The sequence below is a fragment of the Drosophila albomicans genome, chromosome 3 (genome assembly GCF_009650485.2).
Source record: "Drosophila albomicans strain 15112-1751.03 chromosome 3, ASM965048v2, whole genome shotgun sequence".
In the NCBI taxonomy this organism is placed as follows: domain Eukaryota; kingdom Metazoa; phylum Arthropoda; class Insecta; order Diptera; family Drosophilidae; genus Drosophila; species Drosophila albomicans.
Genome location: NC_047629.2, coordinates 15,079,318 through 15,093,022, shown reverse-complemented (window position 1 = coordinate 15,093,022; position 13,705 = coordinate 15,079,318). Strand labels below are relative to the sequence as shown.

The window sequence follows — 13,705 nt, the reverse complement described above, 5'->3', positions numbered from 1 at the left end:
AAATAGAACCAGTGAAAGACAAATTTTTTCTCTAGATTTGATGGTTTTAGGAAAATGAAAAATCACCAAATACTTTCTCGAATATCTTAACTTTTACACACAACAGTTTGTGAAATTTTAAATTATAAAATGCGAAGAAAATTTAAGAATCAAACGTTGTATTCTTCTTAGTAAAATATTATGAAGATTGAAAATTTGTATTGAAATACTTAACTTTAATTTAAATGCAGAACAATAGTTTATTAATGAACCTCACAGGGTTTATTCAATAATATAAAATAAATTAAATACAAATTAATTTAATAACAAAAGCTGTTCGAGTGTAATTTCATTTGCCTGCAGTCTTTCCGTTATGAGACGATCAGCTTTCTCAATCTGTTCAGGTTTCATCTCTTCTTTATGTCCACCAATTTTTCCGCAACGAATGAAACTAGAAATTCAACAAGTAGGATAGTAAATCGAGTATTATTCCCATGAGTTTTCCTATTTATAACTTACTTATGTACTTCTTTTCCTCTGTTAGGATGTTGTACTTGAGCATACTCCCAGCGATGATTTGTTGTTGGATTTTCTTTGTGAAAATTGTTTGAATTTTAAAAAACGACAGAATTAAACCATACTACTTACTCTTCATTTCTTCGAACGACAAATGTTTAAGCAAACGTTCCATTTGTTGCTCTGTCACAGTCTTATTAAGGAACTTGCTTAAATCGTCGATTACTTTTCTCAGATCTTTCTTCATTTGATTGAAACTTGTGTAGTAAACCCAAGGTTCATTGCGTAGCTGATAAAACTCAACGGCATGAAGAATGGGATCTCGTTTAGGAGCTTCCTCCTCCAGTACCTCGTCAATGTATTGTTCCAATGATTTTCCATATTGAAAGCCAAAATTAACAAAGTGATAATAGCTTGATATCCATGTATCTTTAGGATCCCGAAACACGTAGATTACTTTGGGTTTCTTTTGCCAAAGTTGAGCGGGCAGCAATCCAAGAGAGTGGTGAGCTTTTATAATACGAGGAGAGGCGAGGTCCTGCACTGGCTTCAATGCTCTCTCAACATCATGGTGCATTAAATAATCAAATCTATCAGCATATATTAGTATTATATACATATATGAAATTAAAGTAAATTTTATTAACATACTCTAAATATGGCGATCGTAATTCCAGATCTTTGGATAGTGCTGCCTCGAAGTTGCAATCATTCATCAGAAGCCAAACAAGTTCCTGCATCCAAGTGGTGCCACTCTTGGGATTCGTAATAACCCAAATATCATCGTCTAATACCTCCATATCGTGAATAGCTTCTGGCATAGATTTAGCTGGACTTCGAAAATATAATTTCCGCTGAGTCCAGTCTTTCTTAATTAGATTGACTGGATAGCTCTTCGGCGTAACTTCATCGTATTCCATCTTAAAAGTCTAACGAAAAACAGACTTCTTCCATTCAAACTGCCAAACAACTGAGACCACAAGAAAATAGAAAGCACATATCAAAATTAAATGTGAGTATTATAAAAGGTTGCATTCGACCAACTTGCAAATACTCTACATATATAAAATAAGAATTCTAAATAAATTGTGCTGATTCCACTGGCAGTAATTGAAATTCATGTTGCATAGCAAAGTTTTTATCTAAAGTGAGGTTTTTCATATATGTGATTAAGTACTATAATTAAAGAACCACTCAAATTATTTCCCACATTTATATTTTGTAGAGTATTAATGAAAATTACTTAATGGGCTTTTATATTTTCCTATCAGTTATGACCAGTACTTAACACACACATTTATATGTATAATGTACCCCACAAAGATAAGATATGCTTGCAAACACTTTCGGGAACGATTATATTTATATTTATATTTCGTACAATATAAAAACAACATTTGTATATTTCGTTCTTAAAACAATGATCATAAGAGATTACCAAAATGAAATTCAAAAAAGTATGTCAATTATTTTTTAAAATATACGAAAATGAAACGTCCATAAATCTTGCCTTGAGTTTTTGACTCATTCACTGATGGATCTGCTAACGTACAGTTTCAACGAGAAGAGCTAAGAAGCTCTAATTTTTATACATAATAGAAATATAAAATAATAAAATGCGACAAACAAGTAAGAACACGAAAACTGTATTTTTTGTTATCAAAAAATTATAATGACAGAAATTAAACAGTATTCATAGAATAATTAATATTGAATTACATTGATATCATTTCAATAACAAAAGTTGTTCTAGTGTGACTTGATTTGCCTGTAGTCTTCCCTCTATGAAACGATCAGCTTTCTCAATCTGTTGAGCTTTCAGTTCTTCTTTATGACCACCAACTTTTCCGCTGCGAATAAAGCTGGAAATTTAACAAGTAGGATAAGTAAACCATACTAAATTCCCTCTATTAACAACTTACTTGTGGACTTCCTTGCCTCTGTTAGGATGTTGTACTTGACCATACTCCCAGCGATGATTCGTTGTTGGATTGTCTACATGGTAATTGTTGGATTGTTAAAAGTGTCCGAATAATGCCATATCACTTACTCTTCATTTCTTCGAACGACAAATGTTTCAGCAAACGTTCCATTTGTTGCTCTGTCACAGTTTTATTAAGAAACTTGCATAAATTTTCGATAACTTTCCTTAAATCTTGCTTCATTAGATTGTAACTTGTGTAGTAAACCCAAGGTTCATTGCGTAGCTGATAAAATTCAATAGCATGAAGGATTGGATCTCGTTTAGGAGCTTCCTTCTCCAGTAATTCGTCCATGTATTGCTCCAAAGTTTTCCCGTATTGAAAGCCAAAATTAACAAAGTGATAATAGTTAGAAATCCATGCATCTTTAGGATCTCTAAACACGTAGATTACTTTGGGTTTCTTTTCCCAAAGTTGAGCGGGTAACAAAGCCAATGAAAGGTGCGATTTTATAATACGAGGAGATGGCAGCTCCTGCACTGGTTTTAAAGCTCTTTCAACATTACGGTGTATCATAAAATCGAATCTGTCATCATAGATTATTTTGTATAAGTAATTAATTATACAAATAAATAAATTAATTTACATACTCTAAATACGGCGATCGTAATTCCAGATCTTTAGATAGTGCTGTGTCGAAATTACAATCATTCATCAGAAGCCAAACAAGTTCCTGAATCCAAGTGGTCCCACTTTTAGGATTGGTAACAATCCAAATATCATTATCTAATACCTCCATATTGTAAATTGCATTTGGCATGGACTTTGCAGGACTTGTATAATATAATTTCCGCTGAGTCCAGTCTTTTTTAATTAGATTGACTGGATAGCTCTTCGGCGTGACCTCTTCGTATTCCATTTCAAAAGCCTACTGAGAACAAGATTCTTGCCATTCAAGCTGTACAAACAACTGAGACTCCTAGAAAATAAAGTAGTACACTCGCAAAGACTCTGTAGAAACAAAAGTCTCAAAAATTGATTGAGCTCATAGTAATGGGGAGTAATAAGAATTCCCATTTGCATAGCAAACATTATATCCAATCTTAACATTTCAAATATCAAGCTTGTACATAAATGGGGATTTTTATTTAAAATTTACTGCTGATTTTAATAAACCACAAAAGCAAAAAATAACAAATATTCAAATCATTGAAAAAAGTGTGTTTAATCAATATAAGATGGAAATTTAAATTACTTGGCATTTTTTTTGTATCTGCTCAAATACAATAAATTACTAAAATGATCTTCCACTCTTCTATTCTATAGAGTATTAACTTAGCTTAATAGCCTTTTATTTTGCTATCAGCTAAGACCAGTATAGTAATATACCTCGGAAAGATAAGATATGCAGTTTATAGAACAAAGATCATGATAGATTATTAAATAAGATTTGTTAATCACATAAGTATAATATTGGATGAAACGACCTTAGTGTTTGCATATAAATTTGAACCATAATATTGGAAATTGAAGATATAACAATACAAAAAGCTTAATTCATTTTTAAACTTTTACTTGAAATTAGATTCGTTAACATGCTATGGGCCTTGCATATGTATTTAAAAAAATCGAATTAGATATGTAAAGTAAAAAAAAAGATATCTAAAAAAAATTTTGAGCTCGAACCTCGCACTAAGTAGGCTAGCCTAAAAAATGCAAATTTAAATTAAAAATCGTAAGTCAATAAACTGTTTGTTATAGTTAAATATAAATCATAATGTCTCGTGGAACTTCAGCGGGTTTTGATAGACACATAACTATTTTTTCTCCCGAGGGTCGTCTCTATCAAGTTGGTTTGTAGTATTTTACCAAGTATAATTCTTGATTTACTTACAGTTCCTTAAATCCTTAGAGTATGCTTTTCATGCAATCAACCTCGAGAACGTCACTTCAGTTGCCTTAAAAAGCGGTGATTGTGCTGTGGTCGCCACTCAAAAGAAAGTGCTGGGCAAAAATGTTGTGCCCGAGTCGGTGACTCATTTGTTTAGCATTACCCCGGAAATTGGATGCGTTATGACCGGTCGCATTGGTAAACTTTTATTATTATTACCCTGTTATGAAAAAACTTTGCCATTGATTGAATTTTCCCAGCGGATTCTCGAGCACAGGTGCAAAGGGCACGTTATGAGGCCGCCAATTTCAAGTATAAATTTGGTTATCCGATGCCAGTCGATATACTTTGTCAACGTATTGCAGACCTGAATCAGGTGCACACACAGAGTGCTGAGATGCGTCCGCTGGGCTGCATTATGGTGTTAATAGCACATGACGATGAACGGGGACCGAGTGTCTATAAAACTGATCCAGCTGGCTATTATTGTGGCTTTCGGGCTTGCTCTGCGGGTGCCAAAAAGATTGAAGCCGAGAGTTACTTGGAAAAGTGGTACAACGATACTTTGACCGAGGACAAGACTATACAATTGGCCATCAATTGCTTATCCAGCGTGTTGGGTGCGGACATTAAGCCCAATAACATTGAAATTGGCATTGTGAGTGACAGGAATCCGCAATTTCGAATACTCGAAGAGGCTGAAATCGAAAATCATCTGACTAAAATCAGTGAAAAGGATTGAACTCAAAGCATAGGAGCCTTAAGAATTAGTTTAAAAAGAAAAGAGGAATATAAATTTGTAAGAGTTCGTGGAAATTTTAAGTCAATTTCCTAATAGGAAATAATTTTGTAGTTAAGAAATTAATTTAATTATGTAGAAATAGATTAGAAATTTAAAGTCTATTTCCTAAAGAAATCTAAATTTATAATAAAAAGTAACAATGCAATGCTTACCGATTTCTATAGCATAAATAAGTTCCATTAAAGTTCTTCATCGCTTACTCATTGTACGATATCAGAAATAAGATTACGAGAGTGGTTTGTATTGTATTCTACTAAACAGCTGATATGTCTCTACTCAGAAAAAGAATTGAGTAAAGGCTGGAGATTATTTGAACTTTTAACAGAATATGTTTACTCCTATTCTAGGCGGCGCGAGATTTAATATCTGCCTAAGTCGTGTGCTCGTCATCAGCAAGATAGTATACGTTCAACTTTAATTCTAAGATGTTGACTGATTACTAAAGTGAGAGAACACAATACTAAACCATAATGATAAACTATTTGGATGCAGCTTGAGATGTTACTTGACCTACTGTTTGTAGTTGATGAAGACAGAGATTACTGTGTTTACTACTTATAAATGACAACAAGCAAGTGCATATGAGTTTGTAATAATATTTATTAATGCATTTATTTATAGCAAAATACATAAACACACTTATCTATCCGTCTGTACATGTGAATATCACTTGAGCTTACAATCTATTAAAATGATTAATCAATGTGCTTACAATAACTGCGCGCATTAAGAGAACTTGCTGTAAGTTGCAAAGTCATCAATGTGCAATTTGTACTCCCTCAGATTGATGTCGGACCAAAGATCAAATTCTCGTATAACGTCGGCGGTCATCTCATCTTTGTGGCTGCCCACAACACCGCGACGCACAAACCTGTGTGGAGCAACACTTTTTACCGCTATAGCTTCGAGATGCAAATTGCCACAAATTCTACAGCATTGCTTACCTGAACTCCTCCACTTCGCGTCCGGCTGCCGCCTTCATGCTCTCGAATTCCTTGGCATGATTGCAGGCCGGATTGTCGCGCATGCTCTCAAATGACAAATGCTGGATCATCTGCTGTCTTTGTTCAACGCTAACGGGACGTTGCAGGAAATGCGCCACATCTTTGATGACCTCGTCGAGTTGCGTCTTCATGCGTTCATAGCTGGTGAAATAGATGTGATCCCTGTGGCGCAGCTGCCAAAAATCGAGCACATGTGGCCAGCAGGGCGTAAAGTTTACATAGCCATCGATGAACGAATGCATAAAGTCCGCCTTCGTGCCCTGATATCCAACCATTCCCCGCCAGTGATGGAAATACGAAATGGCTGCATCCTTGGGATTGCGATACACATAGATAATCTTGGGCTTCTTGGTCCATACCTGACGAGGCAGCAGCCAAGCGGGCAAATGCGATTTGATCAATCGTGGCGAACTCAAAGCATTCGCTGCTTCGATGGTGTCGTGTGGCACATTTGGGACAACGCCATTGAATCTGTGTTGAGTTCGAAATAGTTGTTAAAACCTTGTTATAAATGCAGTCAACTTTAACTTACTCCAAAAAGGGTGAACGTATGGTGAGATCCACGCTCTTGGCTGTGTCAAAGTCACAGTTATTCAGAACCAGCCAGCTGAGCTCCTGCATCCAAGTGGTGCCACACTTGGGCAGCGTCACTATCCACACATCATCCTCGCGCACCTCGAACTCATACACGCGATCCAGTACAGACTGAAATGTATCCGCTAGGCGACAGAAGCGATGCTCCCACTGACCCACCACAGGCACGCCGGGCTCGCTGCTGGCGTAGATCGAAGAGTAACCACCGCTGATGGCCAGTTTGTCGATCTGCTCGAATGGCACGCTCCGCGCAAAGAAACTCGATTGCGGCATAATGGAGATTACGATTTAAATTCCTCTTCAGTCTTTTTCAAGTTTCAATTCGTTTGCTACGTTTGAATTCAGTCGCGTTCAACCGATCAGCTCAACAGTCGCAGCCACATTGAACGCAGCTCTCGGCGCAGCGAGAAATCAGCGGCAGAATTTTTCAACGCTGCGCTCAGCCCAAAGAGGTGCTCAAGTGATCGTGTTTGCGATCGTGATCGCGAGCAGCTAAACTGTTACTTTGATCACTAGTGAACTGCTTTGAGAAAGTGATGTGGAAGTAATAAAGTTTTCGTTGGTGAGCCCCATGAAAATAAACAATCTTGTTTGAATTCTAATTATTATTATCTAATATAATAATAATTGAATTGTTTAATAAGAAACTATTGACGAATTAGCGAGTGTTTTTATGATTTACCAAGCTACGCCCACTTTTTGTATTTACTTTTTGAAGACACTCAATAGCCTTTCATCATGCAACTGTTTGTAAATCTCAAATTAGTCAAACTATATTAATTAAGTCATCATGAAATTTTCGATAAAAAGTCTGCGAAATAATTAGAAAGACATTGCGGAAATATCGTGACCAGTTTTTAGAGCTCAACTCGATCGAATAAAAGTAATGATAGTAAAATTGCATTGAAATAAATTTAATGGTAATTTGTTCATATTATAAATGATACTTTCAGTTTCCTGTGTCTGATCACATCTCTAATTGGTCTTCACTCCCCGTTTATGTGTGTATCCGTATTATATAATGGACACAACGAACGGCTTTGAGCTTTGTAAACAGACTCGTTTTCTGTTGGCGTCTTCGATTTTGATTTTCGAAATGCAATATATACCTGAATGTGTTGTGTGAGGTAAGACTTTCTTTCGTTACTGGGTGTGCTCTCTTTTTTCATCGAGCGGCTAAAGAAAGTTTTTTTTGTGTGTGTGTGGTGCTAACCACACGTTGTCAACTGTTTTTTTGTTTGTTTACCTTTTTGTGATGTTGTCTTTCATATCGAAGGTGAAATTATGCGTACATCTTTGGTCAGCAATTTGGCCCAAAAGAATCGAAGTCATGCCTGGGAAGTAGTTAAACAGGTTGTTTGAATGCCGAAAGTAAGCAAACATTGACGCACAATGAAATCGGACATAAAGGGAAGTCGAATCTTATATAGAAAGTATATTTATAAGCGACTTCCACAAACGTTGTCGTCATCTACCCGAAGATATTCTAATTTGTAACCTTGACCCAATGAGATAAATGTAAATTTCACTTTCTCATTTCGGGTTTTCTGTTGACATTGGAATGAGAATAACGATATAACCCGATTTGAATTATGTATTTGCGTTTTTATTCGCGTTTTTGTTTGTTTTTTGTTTTTACAATAAATTTGACTAAATCTTAACATTTATAATCCTTAACCTGCAAGGAGCAAACAGATGTAGTAACAAATATACGCGTAAGTATGTATGTAGTTCTTTTGTATAAAGATTTCCAGATTTTGTTGTTGAAACAAACTGGATCGATCTAGTTGTAAGTATTTAGTAATAGAAATTTTTGATGCATTTGTTTAAAGAGCTCGTATTTAAAAATAATTGTTTCTTTTTCGCTTTCATTTTGTGTTTTTTTTTTGTTTTTCTTCTTTTTTTTTGTTTGTTTGTAAATACTTATTAAGATGCGTATGCATGTCATTTGCACACATACACAAACGTACGTTAAACACACACATTAACAACAATAAACGTATGTATATATGCACTCTCGTATATCTGTATTTGTGTACAGTCTCTGTGTGTGTGTTTGTATGTGTGTGTGATGGATTTAGAAAACTTTTTGACAAATTTGCATTTGGTTCTTGGGTTCGAGTCGCGTTTATAAACTGTATCAAAAATGTTTATAACAGATACAAATAACAGTGTGAATGTTGAATGTGTTCTTTGATATAGTGTTCCGCGTGCACACACACACACTCACTTTCACACACACACATATATGTGTACATATATACATACATACATATATAATAATAATATATAAATATATTCTTTGAATATGCTTATGCTTCGTAAAAGTTGTATATAAATTGTATATATCATAATATACTCTTATTATTCTGCCTTTGCTTTCATTTATTTACCATACTTTCAATTTCATTTTCATTTTCATGTTGTTTATTTTAACAAGAACGTATTATCGATTCGTATTAATTTACTTGTTATATAATGTATAATATGTAATTTGTTCAGTCAATTAGATAAAAAAGATTTCAAAAAGGATTCACTTAATTATAAATGGTTTTGCATGTAGCTTGATTCTTCATAGATTTACATCAATATTAATCATATATAATATATATATATATTGTAGGTATATGGGATAGTTCATAATATTGTGTAGATAGAAGGTAATTGTAACGGGCCCCATAGATTGTTTTCACACGTTACGTTTTTTGTGGATTCGAATTTGTTGTTGCTGCTTTGCTAATCAGATATTTTTTTTTTTTATAGTAATAGCATTTTAGATGTCTAATACTAGCAATAGTTCGTTTGCACTCTGCACTTCTTAGCATTCCATCATTCTCTTTTCATTCCTGGAGACACACACACTGACTCATAGACTCACACACACACGCTCACACACTCATGCAGCCGTCATCTAGCTATGGCCTTGATATTGTGCCTTAATTTAAAATTTAGTTTGGACATTTAAACTATGTGGTAGATATTTATGCCATTTAATAGAGATTGTCATCGTGTGTGATAGGGTGGGGAGTAGAAGGAATATATGTAGACACACACATACTACTACACATTGTACATGTATAGATGCAGTATGCAAGTGTTGATTATGCTTTTTTATACCATTTTAGGTACTCTTGAGCGCACGCCTCGCTGCCTCCCTCCGAAGAGGAGCAGCAGGATTTAACTATGTTTGCTAGTTGTTGTATTTTCCTTTTTTTTGTTGTATTTGTATTTTGTATTTTATTCATATATAGCAAAACGACAGACAGACACACTCACTCACACACAAGCACGCATTCACGCAGTCAGTCACACATACAATTTGTTGTTTGTTTTTGTGATGTTACTTAAATATTAAATTTTGAGTCCAGCCCAATAATTTTTGTTTTTTTTTTAGTTTTTTGTTTTTGCTCTTCAAACATTTGCGACAGTTTTTTGTATTTGTTAGCCTGCATGTGTACTGTCTGTGTGTGTGTGTGTTGTAGTAAATCCTTTTGCACATCCTTTGGCACACTCACACACACACACACATGTACGTACACAAGGCAGTTGTGGAAGCGTTATTTAGTCGAGATATGTGTATGCAACAAACGACAAGAAGACAAGAACATTCTATGCAGATCTATGCCGAGAGAGTGCGACGCAAGTTGCAGCTCCTAGACCGGCTGCGCCGGCACTAGAGCATATCCTCCATTTCGTTCTCGCCAATTGTGGATGTGGCAGGCGCCTGGGCCGGCAGCGGCTTCAGAAAACCCGAGAATATTCTCCGGAAAGCCGTATGCTATTTGGAATTGGACGGCTTGTTGCCCACAGGCGGCTGCTTGGCCATTATATCGGCCAGCGTGTTCACGCCCTGCTCATCATATTTCTTCCACTGTGAGTAGTTGATCTGCATGCACGTGATCAGCTGTGGCATGTCAATGAAACCTGCAGAGAGACAAAGTATAAGTACAAGAAACAATCATAATCTGAGATTAACTTACTGTCCCAGGCGTGCATCATGTCCTGTATTATGTATTCGATGAAACCAATTTGGCTCTTTGGTATGCTGCATGTGGCACGGTCGAACATGGGCATCACGATGGGCAGATGCCGCTGCTTCTCCTCGTCCGTCTGCATAAAGTACTCCTCGGCAATGCGACGCGCCCACTCGATGCAGTACTGCATTGGCCGGGCGGGATTGCTCACATCGGCCACCTTGATGAGCATGCGACGCATGAGTATCGAAGTCTCCTCCTCCGACTGCACCAGCTGCAATTAAAACCAGAAAACAAGTAGTTTAATATACTATAAAAATAACAAGTTTTCTTGAACCATTCATTCTTGAATGTTCTTATTTATGGGAGAAACTATTCTTAAAAAAATAAACTGCTGAAATTAATTTCAAAGAACTGCATTCAACAAATTTGAATAATATTCTTTTAAATGCAGAACTTTGTACATGATCCAAGAATTTTAAGTCTCGATGTTATGCAAATTCTTAACTAAAGAACACAAAACAAAAATGATGTAAGCATTTTCTCTAAAAAGATTCTCATTCTTGCATGTTCTTACTTTTGGGATGAGTCGGCCTTAAAAGATTAAAATGCTAAAATGAATTTTAAAATTCAAGAAAATCAAGAATTAAGCTTACAATAATAGAGAATTATAAAGCACTATTGAGTTTACCGAGCCTAAAAGTTCATATTTAAACAATTCTCAAAATGCGCTTCAAATTTTCCAAACGTTTTTAAATCACGAATTTTAAGAATTTTTCTTTCTTGAATCTTGATACAATTTTCAATTCTGATGAAGTTTTGACATCGAAAATTCTTGTCTAAGCAACGAATGAACTCGCTATATTGTTTAGCTTTCTTTTTTACGCACCTCACGCGGTTCAACCTCGCTGCCAAAGACGCTAACAAATTTGGCCAAGTGCTCAAAGTGACGCGTCATTTCGGTGGCCAAAATCATATCGATAATTGTGCTGCGCGCTGACTTGTAAGTTTCCTTATCGAGGTTCTTGAATATGTTGATCTTGTCATCACCTGCAGTTATATCAAATATTATAATAATCCATTTACGTTTCTGAGATAAGTTAAAGAACTTACCCAGCGTCAACTTGAATGTGATGGCTGCATGATGATTCTCCAGCACTGTTAGATCGTTATACAATATAGCCAGCGGATTGTTCGAATTGGAGAGGAAGGCAGAAGAACGCCCCGGATGATCGACATCGTGGGCAGCGGCCGCAATCAAAGCGGTGGCCTCGTCCATCCGATCCATTACCATCTCTCTGTTGGTCAGCTGTGTGATGAACGCGCCCGTTGCCTGCAAATTGGATAACAATTGTGATAATAATAATAGTGAATTTTTTTTGGGGGGAGACAGATAAGCATATGGCTATTGGAAAATTCTTCCATCACGCACCTGCATAACATCTGCGGCGTGTGTGCTGTTGTGATATGTGTTGCTCTTATGATAGTGTGCCTCGATAACAGCCAGCCAGGCCTTGCATACGTTCTCATCAATATTCAGTGTGGCAAAGACATCGAAGCGCCGGAACATTTCCATGCCCAAGTACAGCAGTGGATGGTAATCGGTGATCTCTTCCAATTTGAAAATATCAAAGTCCCAGCTAAGAGATTCTTCAAGCAGTTCCATGACAATCGGATTTGCCTAATATAGAAAATTTAACACATATTAATGTTTTAAATATGATATAATTGCATACTTAAATATATTGCCGATAATACCATAAAAATGCAGTTATCTGCAATTCATTATCTGTACGATCATAATTCAATCATTGTAAGTGCTAATATAAAATGTTGATATTTACGTAAAAAACAAGGCAATTATCTGTAATATACAATTAACATAATCAACTTTACTTTAATGCATATATATTATTCTTTTAAGCCAATGAATAAAAATAATGATCGTGCTTCAACTTAACGGCAGCTGTGTGCTTAGCTGCAACTTTTTGTGAAAAACTAATCATTCATTTCAGCTATTTATTTAGCGAATAAGTGATGGTATTTAACTACTGCTGTCTACTATAAATTGTTAAACAAAAAAGTGGATAAATGAGAAAATCCCAAATTAAATTAATAGTCTCTAATGTGCTGTTAAACGCTATGCATTTAAGTTAAAATTTTTAGAGCCAATAATCTTCTTTATGGAACGTGGAGCAAATAATCTACATTTACTTATAAATAGTTGCATTATTATGAACTTGCAATTAAATATAGTTGCAGTTGACAATATACACTATACGTACTTAGTACAATCGTAAACTTACCTTCATCTTGGCGGGCACAATCGCAGTGCGCGTAGAGTTGCCAGTGCGGATGATGGAGTCATTCGAGCTGCGACGGGACGAGTAAACGCTGGGGCCCTGAAAGTTGAAAGTTTCCATTTATTAAAGAGAGGATACCCATGAGGATTTGCTGTCTAGCTCACCGTTAAGAGAGCGCCAATTAGATCGGTTGCAATGGGATCATCGGTGCGTATCTCCTTCATTTGGGGACTGTAGAGTCCCTCGCGTTTGAGGAACTCCAAGACCTTGTCGATGAGGCGTGCCTCGTCGGCTGAACAATTCTCCTGTACTTGTGATAGTAAATTGATTATCTAAAGTGCGAGTGCGCAGTTTGTGTGTTGGTTTTGACCAGAGTTTGTTGATCGTTTTGTTTTCATTCATTTTTATGGTTTGTTTGATTTCATTTGATTTGTGATTTTTGATTTGTTTTAAAAGGTTTTTTGTTGTTTTATATTTGTTTTTTTTTTTTTTATTACAAGCGACGCGCAGCGAGCAAAACAAACGAACGAGCGAGCGAGCGAACGTGCGAACGATTGGAACCAGTTCATATATGTATGTACAATATTATTACCATCATTATTATTATTGTAATTCATATTAGGTATTATCATTAACCATTATCGTTATTATTATTATTATTATTATTGTGTGTGTTGAGTTTTTTTAGCATGAGAGTTGGTTCAAGTTGTTCAAGTACAC

The 13,705-nt window shown here is 35.8% G+C and overlaps 5 protein-coding genes across 16 annotated transcripts in view; 1 reads left to right on the top strand and 4 right to left on the bottom strand.

The window, feature by feature from the left end:
- Window positions 1–235: 235 nt before the first annotated feature.
- On the bottom strand, window positions 236–1,459 carry LOC117566681 (sulfotransferase 1E1-like). Its single transcript, XM_034246229.2, has 4 exons — window positions 1,147–1,459; window positions 628–1,085; window positions 499–571; window positions 236–430 (listed from the first exon to the last, which is right to left on the bottom strand). The coding sequence occupies exons 1-4, from the start codon at window positions 1,413–1,415 to the stop codon at window positions 295–297; spliced, it is 936 nt and encodes a 311-aa protein (XP_034102120.1). The 5' UTR covers window positions 1,416–1,459; the 3' UTR covers window positions 236–294.
- A 762-nt stretch (window positions 1,460–2,221) lies between these two features.
- On the bottom strand, window positions 2,222–3,442 carry LOC117569502 (sulfotransferase 1E1-like). The gene is made up of 4 exons (XM_034250685.2): window positions 3,068–3,442; window positions 2,546–3,003; window positions 2,418–2,490; window positions 2,222–2,357 (listed from the first exon to the last, which is right to left on the bottom strand). The coding sequence occupies exons 1-4, from the start codon at window positions 3,334–3,336 to the stop codon at window positions 2,222–2,224; spliced, it is 936 nt and encodes a 311-aa protein (XP_034106576.1). The 5' UTR covers window positions 3,337–3,442.
- Window positions 3,443–4,085: 643 nt separating this feature from the next.
- Window positions 4,086–5,075, top strand: LOC117568419 (proteasome subunit alpha type-6-like). 3 transcript variants are annotated; one of them, XM_052005869.1, is made up of 4 exons: window positions 4,086–4,152; window positions 4,214–4,266; window positions 4,330–4,506; window positions 4,569–5,075. In XM_052005869.1, exons 3-4 carry the CDS (start codon window positions 4,491–4,493, stop codon window positions 5,048–5,050), a joined length of 498 nt encoding a protein of 165 aa, XP_051861829.1. In that variant the 5' UTR covers window positions 4,086–4,152; window positions 4,214–4,266; window positions 4,330–4,490; the 3' UTR covers window positions 5,051–5,075. The 3 variants fall into 3 exon arrangements, with proteins under 3 accessions (XP_051861829.1, XP_034104955.1, XP_051861828.1); XM_034249064.2 differs by having other exon boundaries at window positions 4,107–4,270; XM_052005868.1 differs by having other exon boundaries at window positions 4,132–4,266.
- A 617-nt stretch (window positions 5,076–5,692) lies between these two features.
- On the bottom strand, window positions 5,693–7,190 carry LOC117571480 (sulfotransferase 1 family member D1). Of its 2 annotated transcripts, none has more exons than XM_034253642.2 (3): window positions 6,647–7,190; window positions 6,055–6,585; window positions 5,693–5,996 (listed from the first exon to the last, which is right to left on the bottom strand). In XM_034253642.2, the coding sequence occupies exons 1-3, from the start codon at window positions 6,979–6,981 to the stop codon at window positions 5,837–5,839; spliced, it is 1,026 nt and encodes a 341-aa protein (XP_034109533.1). In that variant the 5' UTR covers window positions 6,982–7,190; the 3' UTR covers window positions 5,693–5,836. The 2 variants fall into 2 exon arrangements, with proteins under 2 accessions (XP_034109533.1, XP_034109534.1); XM_034253643.2 differs by having other exon boundaries at window positions 5,693–5,981; window positions 6,647–7,182.
- A 1,372-nt stretch (window positions 7,191–8,562) lies between these two features.
- Window positions 8,563–13,705, bottom strand: part of LOC117567317 (high affinity cAMP-specific and IBMX-insensitive 3',5'-cyclic phosphodiesterase 8) — a 32,743-nt gene continuing 27,600 nt past the window's right edge. For 7 of the 9 annotated variants that reach the window (XM_034247212.2, XM_034247214.2, XM_034247216.2 and 4 more), the window contains 7 exons: window positions 13,150–13,317; window positions 12,989–13,084; window positions 12,115–12,363; window positions 11,796–12,015; window positions 11,572–11,732; window positions 10,689–10,956; window positions 8,563–10,632 (listed from right to left, as the gene is read on the bottom strand). In XM_034247212.2, the coding sequence (XP_034103103.1) occupies window positions 10,487–10,632; window positions 10,689–10,956; window positions 11,572–11,732; window positions 11,796–12,015; window positions 12,115–12,363; window positions 12,989–13,084; window positions 13,150–13,317 (1,308 nt within the window). In that variant the 3' untranslated portion in view covers window positions 8,563–10,486. The remainder of the gene's footprint in view (window positions 10,633–10,688; window positions 10,957–11,571; window positions 11,733–11,795; window positions 12,016–12,114; window positions 12,364–12,988; window positions 13,085–13,149; window positions 13,318–13,705) is intronic. The other 2 variants (XM_034247213.2, XM_034247211.2) reach the window with 1 other exon arrangement.

Coding starts and splice junctions, on each gene's coding strand:
- LOC117566681 (XM_034246229.2), bottom strand. CDS start 1,415: ATGGAATACGATGAAGTTACGCCGAAGAGCTATCCAGTCAATCTAATT. Junction 1,086..1,146: donor TTACGATCGCCATATTTAGA/GTATGTTAATAA, acceptor ATATGCTGATAG/ATTTGATTATTTAATGCACC. Junction 572..627: donor GTCGTTCGAAGAAATGAAGA/GTAAGTAGTATG, acceptor ATTTTCACAAAG/AAAATCCAACAACAAATCAT.
- LOC117569502 (XM_034250685.2), bottom strand. CDS start 3,336: ATGGAATACGAAGAGGTCACGCCGAAGAGCTATCCAGTCAATCTAATT. Junction 3,004..3,067: donor TTACGATCGCCGTATTTAGA/GTATGTAAATTA, acceptor CTATGATGACAG/ATTCGATTTTATGATACACC. Junction 2,491..2,545: donor GTCGTTCGAAGAAATGAAGA/GTAAGTGATATG, acceptor ATTACCATGTAG/ACAATCCAACAACGAATCAT.
- LOC117568419 (XM_034249064.2), top strand. CDS start 4,195: ATGTCTCGTGGAACTTCAGCGGGTTTTGATAGACACATAACTATTTTT. Junction 4,271..4,329: donor GGGTCGTCTCTATCAAGTTG/GTTTGTAGTATT, acceptor TTAAATCCTTAG/AGTATGCTTTTCATGCAATC. Junction 4,507..4,568: donor CGTTATGACCGGTCGCATTG/GTAAACTTTTAT, acceptor GAATTTTCCCAG/CGGATTCTCGAGCACAGGTG.
- LOC117571480 (XM_034253642.2), bottom strand. CDS start 6,981: ATGCCGCAATCGAGTTTCTTTGCGCGGAGCGTGCCATTCGAGCAGATC. Junction 6,586..6,646: donor ATACGTTCACCCTTTTTGGA/GTAAGTTAAAGT, acceptor AACTCAACACAG/ATTCAATGGCGTTGTCCCAA. Junction 5,997..6,054: donor CGCGAAGTGGAGGAGTTCAG/GTAAGCAATGCT, acceptor AGCGGTAAAAAG/TGTTGCTCCACACAGGTTTG.